The sequence below is a fragment of the Eulemur rufifrons genome, chromosome 6 (genome assembly GCF_041146395.1).
Source record: "Eulemur rufifrons isolate Redbay chromosome 6, OSU_ERuf_1, whole genome shotgun sequence".
Classification (NCBI taxonomy): domain Eukaryota; kingdom Metazoa; phylum Chordata; class Mammalia; order Primates; family Lemuridae; genus Eulemur; species Eulemur rufifrons.
Window position 1 is genome coordinate 91,992,734 of NC_090988.1, and position 13,364 is coordinate 92,006,097.

Genomic DNA, 13,364 nt, shown 5'->3' on the forward strand with positions numbered 1-13,364 from the left:
GATGCCAGTTCAGGAAGACAAACCAGCATAACAGTTTTATCCTAACACACTTCTCACAAAATGAGCTTTGGCTTCCACCAAGTAGAATGTTTGAGGGAGAAAATTGTTTTTGTGCCGGATTTTATGTATGTATGTATGTAGATGCATGTATGTGCATGTGTGTATGTCTGTGTGTATGTGTGTATATATATCTGTGTTTGTGTGTGTGTATATTTGTTGTTTTTTGAAGAACAAATTAGGTATCAATTACAGTATTAAGCTTTGGTCAGTAGAGGAAAAAGAAACAATTAAAAGGACAAATTTTATGACCACTCACATCAAACTATTAGAAAACAAAAATGTTTCCTTCTAAGCAATAAGTTTGGGAAGGAAAGTTATTCTTTCCTTCTTTGTTATTCTTTCTATTTTATACACTTTATTTTTTTATTTTGGAATTTAATATGGTGTGAATATCTTATATTTTACTTTCCTCCCAAATTTAAAGTTAGCTTTCTCAGACTCAGAGGTAGAATGAGGCATATAACTCCCAAGAACCACATCATGCAGGGGTATGATAACCATAGGAGAATTAGGGATGGAGAAATGAGATAAATTAATTCTCACTGAACGGTGTACCAGGGCACTGACAGCCAAGGATCTAAAGGGACGTCTTGAAGATGGTGGCAATTGGAGGAGGACATGGCTCTGTAGCTCCTATGAACACAGAATCCAAATAAGGCGAAATGACTTAGCAACCTAAAGGAAACTGCCCGTGCTCTGTCTGGATCTCCTTTCCCTGCTTCCTCCTCCTAATAGCTGCCCAGATGGCACCGCAATACGACCCACGTTGCAGATGGCTTGGACCCCTAAGCATGGACCAAGAGGCAATACTAACATTATACATTCACAATTCTGAACATAAACGTCTTTGCTTTAACAATGATAACTTTGCAGATCACATAAGACAAGAGGGTTATTTGCTGAAAACAACTACTTTCTCTTATAACAGAGATTACCACATTTTAAAAGCAGGGATTTGTTCTATTGTTTCACTGAAAATTAACCAGATATTGTAGAAAACATTTCTGACTATAAATATTGTAAGTAATTAGAATACTATACTATAGTTTCCATAATTTAGATAACTATACTTTTAAAAAATATATATTCCAGTCTTACATTTTTTTTCTTTTTAGAAAGGTTGCATTTAAAAATTAGTTACATACAAATTTGCCTGACTTACAAGTGTGTATGTATATATATATGTAGATAGATAAATAGATATTTTTTTTTTTTTTTTTTTTTTTTTTACAGAGTCTCACTGTGTTGCCCGGGCTAGAGTGCCGTGGCATCAGCCTAGCTCACAACAACCTCAAACATCTGGGCTCAAGCTACTTTCTTGCCTGAGCCTCCCGAGTAGCTGGGACTACAGGTGTTCGCCACCACGCCTGGCTAAGTTTTTCTATTTTTAGTAGGGATGGGGGTCTCACTCTTGCTCAGGTTGGTCTCGAACTCCTGAACTCAAGTGATCCTCCTGCCTCAGCCTCCCAGAGTGCTAGGATTATAGGTGTGAGCCACCAAGCTCCACCAAAGTATAAATGTTTAACTGCTTCCTTTTATCTCCTCATTTAATATACTGCTTAAGTTTTCATTTAGCATGATGCATATTTTCTGAGATAGAAAAAAATATCTACTAGAAAAATAACAAATTAGTGCATTAAGGTTTTGCTCCACCAAAAATAAAGTAAGGCAGCAGGAAATAGAAAATCATTTTCTTCTCCTTGTCCAATATAATTTAATAGTATCTAAACCTAAAGTATTAAATGTCTTTAAAAACATATAAAAATGTAGTTTATCTTTACTGTGAAGCATTAAATTGATTTATTTTTATTGCTTATTATTTTTTGGCCTCATAAAATTATAAATAGCCTGAGAAGAGAGTTTGAAATGGAATGTGTTTTTTTTCTCTTATTTTCTACTTCAGGGAACAGTATCTTCTTACAGGCCCAAATGCACAAGGGTTGGTGTCTGATTCCAATGTCTTGGTACCAAAAAGTTGTCTCTGGTCCTACCTTGTCTTTTTTCAGCAGACAATAAACTCGAACAAATGGCTGAAAGGAATAGCACCAGAGTAACAGAATTCATTCTTTTGGGCTTTTCAGTCCAGAGAGAGATCGAAATTACTCTCTTCCTTCTCATTTTAGGTGTATATACTCTAACACTGGTAGGAAATGTTGGGATGATTTCATTAATCCGGTTGGACTCTCGACTTCACACACCCATGTACTTTTTTCTTAGTAATCTGGCCTTTGTAGACCTTTGTTACTCCTCATCAATAGCCCCCAAGTTCTTGGAGACACTCCTGACCAGGCACAGGTCTATATCTTTCTATGCATGTGCAACACAGCTGGGCTTTTTCCTGAACTTCCTGATTTCGGAGATGTTCCTCCTCGCAGTAATGGCATATGACCGCTATGTGGCCATCTGCAATCCTCTTCTCTACATGGTGGTCATGTCCCAAAAGGTGTGTATGCGCCTGGTATTGGGCCCCTACTTATACAGCTTTTCTGTTGCTTTGCTCCACACAATAGTTACTTTCCAATTGGTTTATTGTGGCCCCAACCTAATCAATCACTTCTATTGTGATGATGTCCCTTTGATGGCTCTGGCCTGCTCAGACACCAGCCTCAAAGAGATCCTGATTTTCATCTTTGCTGGATTCAACATGATCAGCTCTTTGACCACCGTCCTTATTTCTTACTTATACATCGTGGCCGCCATCTTGAGAATCCAGTCCACAGAAGGGAGGCATAAGGCTTTCTCGACCTGTGCCTCTCATCTGACCACTGTGACGATATTCTACGGGACCCTGATCTTCATGTACCTGCAGCCCAAATCAAACCATTCCCTTGACACGGACAAAATGGCCTCTGTGTTCTACACAATAGTCATCCCCATGCTGAACCCCATGATCTACAGCTTGAGGAATCAAGAGGTAAAGAACGCTCTGAGGAAAGCTATCAAAAAATGGTATGTCCTGCCTCTAACAAACTTTAAAAAGGGGATTTCCTGACTTGGAACAATGCCACATGTAGATCTGCTGTTTTCAAAATCTTTGCCTGGCGTATATATATTTTCATCATTCTTTATATGAGTAAAATCCTTTTGTACCCAAGTTTGTTGTTCATACAGTCTATAATACAATGAATTGTTTAAAGGAGAAGAATTAAAGTTTTTAACAAATTATTTTAATACTACTGTTTGGACATGTTACCCTAATGGCTTTGACCTAGAAGACCCATGAAATTGTTAATAAGATTTAATTGCTTCTTGCAAAAAAATTTTCTTTTTAGTATGTTGGTGGAGGACAGAGGAGAGAGCAAGGAAGTGAATGTCTTGTGTTTGCCAGTGTCATTTTTGTAATTTCCCATTCCTCAACTGTACCCAAGATGCTAACCGTCATTCCTCACTCTGCCTCCGACCACCACTACATTCACTACTGGTTATGCCCTGAAATTATACAATGCAGTGGCTAATTTTATGTGTCAGCTTGACTGGGCTAAGGCATGCCTAGATAGCTGGTAAAACGTTATTTCTGGGTGTGTCTGTGAGGGTGTATCTGGAAGAGATTAGCATTTGAATCAGTAGTCTAAATAAAGAAGATCGCCCTCACCCATGTGGGCAGGCACCATCCAATTTGTTGAGGCCCAAATGGAACAAAAAGGCAGACGAAGAATAAATTCTCTCTTGCTTCTTGACCTGGGTTGTCTGTCTTTTCCTGCCTCTCTTGCCCTCAGACATCAGCTCCTGGTTCTTGGAACTTCAGAGTCTGGGCCTTACATTAGCATCACCCCTCCAACTTGGATCTCAGGCTTTCAGGCTCAGAGGAAGAGTTACACCATCAGCTCCCCTATTGTTCAGGTCTTTGCACTCAGACTGAATTACACCACCATTTTTCCTGATCTTCCAGTTTGCAGGTAGCACATCATGAGACTTACTGACCTCTGTAATTATATGAACCAATTTCCATGGTAAATTTCTTCTTGTATATATCTACAACAGCCTGGATTTAGCTTGGACACACAGTTTATGGTTTCATTCTGAGCGACTCAAATGTGTGTGAGTGAGTATGCATGTGTGTCTGTGTGTATTAATAGGCTATCTCACTGGTTCTGTTTCTCTGGAGAATCATGACTAATACACATGATTATCAAGTCTTTTGAAAAGATGTCATTTTCACACAGAAATCTGAGAGTCAGAATTAGTTATTCCAAGGACATACTTTGACTCTAAGTCCAAATACCACTTCTGCCTTATTGGTCTTCCAGTCTATCACAACAGCCTGGATTTGGCTTGGAAACACAGTTTAGGGTTTCAGTCTGAGCAACTCACAGAGTAGAATGCATTATCTTCTACAATATGTCACTTTTAGTATCTAATATTAGTAAGTAGTGGAATGATTGTGGAAGAGTGAAGGAATGATGATGGAAGAATGAATGAGTGAGTGAGCAAACAAAATGTGAACTGTTTACCTACTCATATTAACACCTGCTGTCAGATAATCCCCCTCATCCACTTGTACAATGTGGCATCCATCATTGTACTAGTGGCCCTACCTTTATAAGCACAGTATATTGAAGTTACCACTTGCCTGAGGATAAGACAATCAGATGTCTTTCCTGAGAATTTGAAATTGTAATCAGATACTTCTAGTGAGTCTCAGCTGATCATTTAATCTTACATTAAGTGAATTCTAGAGCTGAGGCTTCCACTGTAGACTTCCCTGTGCACTGAGAAACAGAAAGCTTGTGTAAAGAGGAAGAAAAATAAAGAAAATCAGACAAGAGGAACACATGTGAGCTCGGGGAGAGAGAACGAGTTTGGCTGTCAGTTCCTAGAGTGTGCAAGGCACAAGTACTGGTTTCTCCTGAGGCCTGGTTACATTATTTCCTCTTGAGTTTCATAAAATATTTTTCAAATTTTATTTTAAAACATTGTGTCATTATTTATTTATTAAGCCACTTTAGTTTCTATGGCTTTAAGTTAAAACAACTTTCTTTTTTTATAACACATATAGATGGGTGAATAGATTTAAATTATATCCATGTTCTGAATTATATAACAGTGTTACTATGACCAATGTACTCTGATAGGTGTTAGAATGGACTTAGCAACCCAGGGAATGCCAACTTGTTAATAATAAACAAAATGAGGCCATGTTGATGGTGCATGCCACGGTTACATATGAGCCTTTTCCTACCCTGATCTGATTAACCTTTTTATTTTAATATTCCTGCTTTCATATCACCAATAGGCTCATGATGTGGACACAGGCATGACCAGCAATCAAAATTTGTCTATATTTAAGCAATGGCATCTTAGCAAAATAGGACGAAGCTAGCTGTTGGAGTCTTATGGTCTTGAAATCAAAGCTCAGTTGTACCACATGCTGGCTAAGTGACACTGGGTAGTGTCTTTGACTTCTCTCAGATAGATTCCTCAAAACCACCTCTGGGTGATATGCAAAAGATATAAAGTTGCTTTATCATTATTAACTTCTGGGTGAGTGCTTCTCATAAAGCTCATAAATTCAAAGCTGGCTCTGTCCCAGCAAATAGTTCAATGAACAATGTGGGAAGCACATTGTACATTGGAGTTTCTCCTAAATTTGATAGAATACTATGTTGCTAAAATTAACCAGTAATGTAAGAACAGAGGCATTGACAACATACTTATTGGATTTAAAGCCTCAATTTAACCACTTAATTGTCCTGCACATTATGGAAATTACTGAATGCTGAAGAAATTAAAGGAAGGTGGATAATATATAAAACTCATGAGAGGCAGTGCAAGATAAATACATAGTACCCTCAAAAATTACTGCATTTAATAAAGCACGGAATATTCTATGTGCATATATATCATAATATATGTACTATAAACACAGTAACTTGATAAACATATATGATATACTGGTGTATGATGTTTGTTTCTGGGTGTATATGTATGTGATTGTGGTCACTTCACATAGAGTTGTGTTTTCTGACCTTCAGGAACTAAAGGAACCTTTTTCCCACATTGACATATCACATGGACTATTGTCTCCTATGCACGTTTTTTTTACAATTGACTCAAAACTTTATTTAAATAAATCTTAAAACTAAACTTTATATAACCACTGAAAATGATAATTCTGTGCCAATAATAAGTAGAAAATTACAAAAATTATAAATTTTCAAATATTCAAAATGTTTGTGTTCTACATAAAACTATCTTATGAATATTTTAGTAAACATAGGCAAAAATTATTATATTAGAAATTAGAAATCTTTGAAAACCATATTAGATTAAGTTATTCCAAGTTATCTTAGAACACGTTTCATGATTAAATTTAGATATTAGACTTATGTGAAGATGTGAATACATTAATACTATCACAAGAAACTATGCCTTTAAAAAAATTATTTTTATATCTGCCTCACCCAACATTAACATCATAATGAAAGCAGCAACAAGATGTTCTACGTGAATTTCTCTCAAAGTTTAAATTCTGAAGAGAAGGACTAAATTATAATTATGGCATTCAAGCTCTTAGGATGATTTTTGGGGGGTAGAGGCATCCATGAATAGTGTAAATTTAATCTCAAAGCCATGATTATCAATCTCCAAATGCAAACACTCAAAACAGGAAACAGATTGGTGGTTCTTGTTGCTTGTTTTGTAATTTCAAAAGTATGACATTAAATAGCTAAGAGAACTAGCTGTTGCTCAGAATTATTTAATAAATTATAGAGTGAGAACAAACTTATAATGGCAAAAGGACCATTTTTCTGACCATGGGCAATAAGAGCTGAACCTGAGATCGGCAATGCGAGTGGGCATTAAAGGTTACTGAATCTTTGAAAAGGGATTCTGTGCCTCTCCCATTGGATAGCTTCCTGGCTTCAGAGGAAGTATTGCAAAATCACGAGTCAAGGGGATATAAAAGTTTTAGATAAGTTCGAAGATGCTTCATGTGGGAAAACAGCAAACAGAAAGATAAAGTCTTGGTTTTCTTGATCTGCCAAAACAAGTACCCAAGTACCACAAACAGAATGGCCTGAAATAACAAAAATGTATTCTCTCACAGGTCTGGAGATGAGAAATCCAAAATCAAGGTGTTAGCAAGGTCATGCTCTTTCTGAAGACTCTAGGAGAGGATCCTTTCTTTCTTGTTTTAGCTTCTGGTAAACCCAGGCATCCTTGGCTTTTGACAGCATAACTCTAATCCCTGCCTCTCTCTTCAGTGTTCATCTGCTATGGTTTGAATGTCACCTCCAAAACTCATGCTGAAATGTAGTTGCCATATTGATAGTATTAAAAAATGGGACGAGTAAGAGGTTATTAAGCCTTAAGTGCTCTGCTTACATATCAAAAGAGTGTGTTCCTGATAAAAACCAAGTCAACCCCCTCTTGCTCTCTCTTGTTTTCTCACAATGTGACGCCTTCTGCCATGGTTGAGACTCCAGAACTACAGAGCTACCAGTGTGGAACTTCAGCCTGAGAGAGTTGCAAGCATGAGACTCCCAATCGAGAGAGCTCTGGCACGGCCTGCAGCCAGCAAAGCCATAGGGGAGGGGCTGCCTGAGGCAGGATGGCCAGTGTTTTATGTCTAACAGGAAAAATTAAATATTGGAGACAGTGAACTAGCTCTGCCATAATGATCACAGGAACTATGGCGTTAGAGTGTCAGGTTATGATGGCCATCTCTGCACACCACCTGTTGCTTGAGCAGCCCTAGATTTTGTATTTCACTCTGACTCTGTAGAAGCAAATTTGGGTGGTGTAAAAATACAAAAATAAGGTTAACACAATTCCTGCTGTCAGAATCTAAATTTATAAAATAGTAAGTATCCCCACGTGACTTTACTCTAATCCATTCTTAATTATTGGGAAAGCAAACCATGGTAAATTCTCATGAATAACAACCCTGTTTGTGTTTGACCTAGTCCATCTTACTAGAGCCATTACTGCAACTAAACACAACCTCTCAGAGTCAACCTGTATATACTAAATTGTGTGTTCCTGTAATAGGATCAGCACTTGTTAGAGAATGAACTCACTTACCAGGAATCACTTCTACCTGCCATTTGCCTTTATGCACATAAGTTAGCAAGGGTCACCTACTGTAGACAAATTTCCATTTTGCCTGTAGCAAATAATTTTAACTCCAGTGTTATAGCCTTAATAATCTTCTACTTGCTCCCTCTTTGATGACATAGTCTACTATTATATTTATTTTCATTTAAAATTTAGTTTGCTCCTCCTCTACAGTAGAATCATCTTATCTCTTCCATATAATTCATCCTTGATGGACTGTTTAGAGCTGTTTGTTGGCCCCATAGTAGGTGTGTCCACATGGGTACTAGACCACTGCTTCTCCCTGCTCCTCAAGGTTAGGTGATCCCCTCTACCTAGGATAAGGAGATGGTGACTTCTGGGAGAAAACCAATTTATTATCTATTTGTGTATCATCCATCAAAACAATCAAGAAGTTTGAATGGTTAACTTACAAATAAAGGAGCACATTCATTTTCTATTAACATTTCAGGAATTTTCCATGAAGAAAAACAGTGAAGGTACAAATTACTGGACCAATCATTCCACTGACTCAATGTCCCCAACTCCATTTGTATATATTTTAAAACAATATCATGAAAACCAATAGTCTGTATTTATAAAGGAGAGTAAAAGGACAAAAATGAGGAATAAAGAGTTTTGTAAATTCTCATTATGTCAAGCACATTCTTACAAACTTTTGAATAAACTATGGATAGAAATATGAAAATTTCCCAGTAATATAATTTCACATAATAAAACATTTTGATAACAAATGTCTATTAATAAAGTATTAGTTTTCTCCTTAAAATAGGGAATAAATTAAAAGATTTGACTGCATCAATCTGTATTGCAAAGAGCAAAACTTGCAGACCTACCTTTAGCATAGAACAGCAAATGGCAATTTCTCACTATTTTTTATATCATAGTGTCTTGAACATTAGGAGCTTTGGGGCCATTCTCTAAGGAACTATACAAGTTATTATGTAAGAAATAATAATTAAAATTCTAAAACTATCTCAACAGTAGGATAAGTTAAACAATGTTGATGGGAAGAATAATTCTTAAAAGTGAGACCAGAATTCTTGACCACGATATTATCTATCTCCTACTTTCACCTGAGTTCTGTCCCCTTTCATTCACACATTGACAATTATGCAGCTCAGCAAATATTGTTGGTTTGTGTCTTGTAAAATTTTAGTCCATCACTGTCTTTATTGTTGTGGAACTGTTCTAAAAGGCACCAGCTCTCAGGATAGATGATCACAGCAGTCCCATCTGACAATTTTAGATACCAGATGACTCAAAGAATAAATCATTTGTCAGTGTCTGGGAGAATAAGTACAAGTAGAGGTCATTGCTGAAGTAGAAGATAAACCTTGAAGCCAGACATTTCTGGAATCATACCTTTGCTATACCACCTTAACTAAATGACCATGGACAAGTAACAGACTTCTGAGCCTCAGTGTATTCATCTGTAACATTGGGAAACTATTATCTTACACTGTGGCTGAGATGATCTCAGGTAATATAGGGATAATTCTCTGCCCCATGCCTGTTGCATATGAAGCACACAAAAAATATTGACATTATTTATGAACTTATACTTCTAAATATTTTACAAGTATTATCTTACCACCTCAATAGGATTGTGACTAATATCATCCTTATTTTGAAGAATAAAAATATGCATATGTGAAATAAATATTAGGTTAGGTTATTTGACCACATTTAAACACTATCAAGACAAAGAACATGGATGCCAACCTAGATTAAACAATCTAAAATATATACTTCCTCTGTTTAGTCTAGAAAATCATGGACAGAATTGTGCTGAGGCAAAGTTTTTGTTTGTTTGTTTGTTTGTTTGTTTGTTTTTTCCCCTGCATCCTTCAGTGCCCAAGTATCTAGAACACCTGAGTTTCTTTTCACCCATATGGAGAAAGTCCATTACATGAACTTGGTACTAGGGAATTTTGATTTAATAGACAATATCTCAAGAAAATGTAAACTGAAAAGGAAGAAAGTGTGTGTGTGTGTGTGTGTGTGTTAGATAGGGACAGAGTGGGAAATACAGAAGAGAAACAGAAAGAGGTAACCGGCCTTTATGGTCAGATGTTAGAAACGCTTAACTATGATTAAGCTGATATATGTAGAAATAAATGGAATGATACCATTTACTTAAAAAAGTATTTTACAGAAATACCTTGAAGTTCAAGAGAAAAATTGCTCTGAGCTCTGCCAAAGAATCTAGACTCATGGAGACTCCGAGTCACAAGAGACTACGGAGACCAGAGACTATATCCCTAAAAGTAACTAAATGACAAAAAGTGAGTAGTCCAAGGCTTTCTGCAAATTCATTTGAAATTTGGAAACTCAAACTAGGAACCACTGACCTTGTTATTACCATTCTTCATGGAACACTAAACTGGCTCTCCAAAAGAATAAACAAGAAAGCTTTTATCTCTTGGAAAAAAGAGGTAATATAGATAATCCAAATTCACCTGCCAAGACACTATAGGTATTAATACTTTCAAACATACTTTGACATTTTTTAGTAGTAAGCAACTAATTTAGCATATCAAGAGTTCCCCCAAAATGGCAAATAACTGTTTTTATTGCCAAAAGAAATTACTTTTAACTCACCCCAGAAAAAACCTTATGTAGATTTGAAAGTCTTTAGATATTTTAAATTTTGCAACCATAGACACAGTAATGTTATAATTGTTTCTAAATTACCAATTTGTTTACACAGGTACATAATTTTAAAGGATTGCTCACGGTATATGTGTATGTATGTAGAAATGAGTTCATAGCATTTCTAGTTCCTCTTGAAAAAATAAAAATTCAATAGTGGACAAAGAATTTTTTTCTCATATGGTATTAATCTTATTTTATATTTTCATCTTTGCAGATAAAATCTTAGTTACTTAAATGTGTGAATTACATTTCTTTAGCTATGTGTTTTCTGCAATGAAAGTTTATTATTTATTTGTTTCTTTGTTTCTTTCGGGATGCTTTTTGATCTAAGGACATAGACTTTAATGAAATAAGTTGTAAGTTATAGCCTCACATTTATGCTTCATAAAATGAGGTAAAAGAGAGATATCAAATTATGTTACTATTATTACAATAGGAAACTTTATTGTTGACAACAAATAGTCCATCCTGAATATCTGATTGCTTTCAAATGCAAAAGTTAACTAGAATATGTAGGTATTGTATCTTAGTCACATATTTGCCAAATATTCTACATGAATAAAGATTTAACTTATTAAATGGAATCTGATGGTTAAGATGAAACATTCTAGATGCACAGCTCCAGTAATTCTCCTACTCTTAATTAGACTGAAGACACCACCAGAGGTCTCTGCACAGTTGGACCACTGGCAACTGTAGAGTTGGAATCTGTAAAAGAGAGACACTATGTTGTGTCTTTAAGAAACACCAAAAAACTAAAAAATGATTATAAATAATAACATTGCTATTTTAAAGATCGTAGTCTCTGAACAGATCCAACACCAGGGAATGAAAGAAACATTAAATAATAACAATCTCATAACTGTTAGTGAGACCACTATTTTTACGGCCTCATGTCAGAAAACTAAACTAAACATTTTGTTATTTTTCTAAATGGACAAATGAACATTTCCTAAATTCATCCATGGTACTTTTGAATAAGACACATCTTTTGGTTCCAGCCCAATCTTCGAGCAATTTGAATTAATGCACGTATGAATTTTGGCACCCATCACCTTTTCAATTAATTAATTTATTCATTTAAGTTAATCTTCATCACTTACATCACCAGGAATGGGTCAATCTACTTTGTTTTTTCCCAATTCGCATCACTTTTTTTTTTTTTTCCTTTTCAATGCACCAAACTTCTTTAGCTGAATGTTCCTATGTACTGGCTAATAACCTGTCTCCAAACAAGTAATAGAAGACAACACTAACTCAAGTTTTGTTTTATTTTGTTAAATATATTCTGTTGACCACTTTGTTCATGGCTTCTTTCACGTCCTTGTTCCTCAGACTGTAGATAATAGGATTCAACATGGGGATCACTGTGGTATAGAATACAGCCACCAGCTTCCCCTGCTCCACAGACTCCTCTGTGGGACGTCGGAGATACATGAAGATCAGCGTACCATAAAATATGATGACAGCTGTCAGATGGGACCCACAGGTGGAAAAGGCCTTTTGTCTCCCTTCCGCTGAGCGCATTCGTAGAATGGCAATGAAAATGAATAAATACGAGATGATAATTACAATCAGGGAATATGTGAAATTAATGCCAGCCAGTATGAGCATCGTATATTCTTTTGCAAAGGTCCCTGCACAGGCCATCTTGATGAGAGGTGGGTCTGCGCAGTAGAAGTGGTTGATCTCAATTTTCCCACAGAAGTACAAGCCGTAAGTCCATAATGTTGCTGCCAGACTAGTCAGAAAACCATATATGTAAGGGAAAGAAATCAGTCGCATACAGACAACCCTTGACATTTTGCTGCCGTAGAGCAGAGGGTTCCCAATTGCCATGTACCTATCAAAGGCCATCACAGCAAGAATGAAAATTTCTACATGGACGAGAGCAATGAAAAAGAAACACTGTACTAAACATCCAGCATAAGAAATCGTTTTTGTCTCTGATAACAAGTTTTCCAACATTTTAGGGGTGACATTGGAAGAAAACCACACATCAACGAATGACAAATGACTGAGGAAAAAGTACATGGGGCTGTTAAGCTGTGGACTGACCTTAATTAACATGATCACGCCAATATTGCCCACCATGGTGATAATGTAAACCACAAGGAAAATGATGAAAAAGAGAACTTGCCATTCCCGACGACTGGTTAATCCCAAAAGAATAAATTCTGTCACATCGGTGAAATTGAGCATTTTCTGAATTCTAAGCCAATATGAGCTGCAAATGTCTGTGACGACTAAAATGAAATAAATAAAAAACGAATTATTGCCCATTTATGAATTTATATCTTTATCCATGCCCCCTTCCCTTTTCTTCTTTTATGATCACACTTGGTCATTCTTTTCAACAAATCTTTTCTGAGTGCCTGTTATTTAACAGGCTCTCTGAAACTTAACATGATAAATAGATCCTATTATATAACAGTTATACAAAGCTTGGTGATTGAAATGTGCTAGTATTAAGTATTATGAGTAGTCACATTCCCAAGACTATTTCTTAAATATCCCTTGTTTCCAGTGCTGGCGTATTTGGTAGTTTTTATATTTTTTAGATAATTATTCGGAGTCATAGTTCTCTT

The 13,364-nt window shown here is 36.1% G+C and overlaps 2 protein-coding genes across 2 annotated transcripts; one reads left to right on the forward strand and one right to left on the reverse strand.

Moving 5' to 3' along the window:
- The first annotated feature begins 2,086 nt into the window (after positions 1-2,086).
- LOC138384485 (olfactory receptor 8U3-like) lies at positions 2,087-3,052 on the forward strand. The gene has a single exon (XM_069469993.1). The coding sequence runs from the start codon at positions 2,087-2,089 to the stop codon at positions 3,050-3,052; it is 966 nt and encodes a 321-aa protein (XP_069326094.1).
- Positions 3,053-12,045: 8,993 nt separating this feature from the next.
- LOC138384486 (olfactory receptor 5M3-like) lies at positions 12,046-12,978 on the reverse strand. The gene has a single exon (XM_069469994.1). It carries the CDS (start codon positions 12,976-12,978, stop codon positions 12,046-12,048), a length of 933 nt encoding a protein of 310 aa, XP_069326095.1.
- Between the last annotated feature and the right edge of the window lie 386 nt (positions 12,979-13,364).

Bases quoted from the DNA above. Each gene is read 5' to 3' on its own strand.
- LOC138384485 (XM_069469993.1), top strand. From the start codon at position 2,087: ATGGCTGAAAGGAATAGCACCAGAGTAACAGAATTCATTCTTTTGGGC.
- LOC138384486 (XM_069469994.1), bottom strand. From the start codon at position 12,978: ATGCTCAATTTCACCGATGTGACAGAATTTATTCTTTTGGGATTAACC.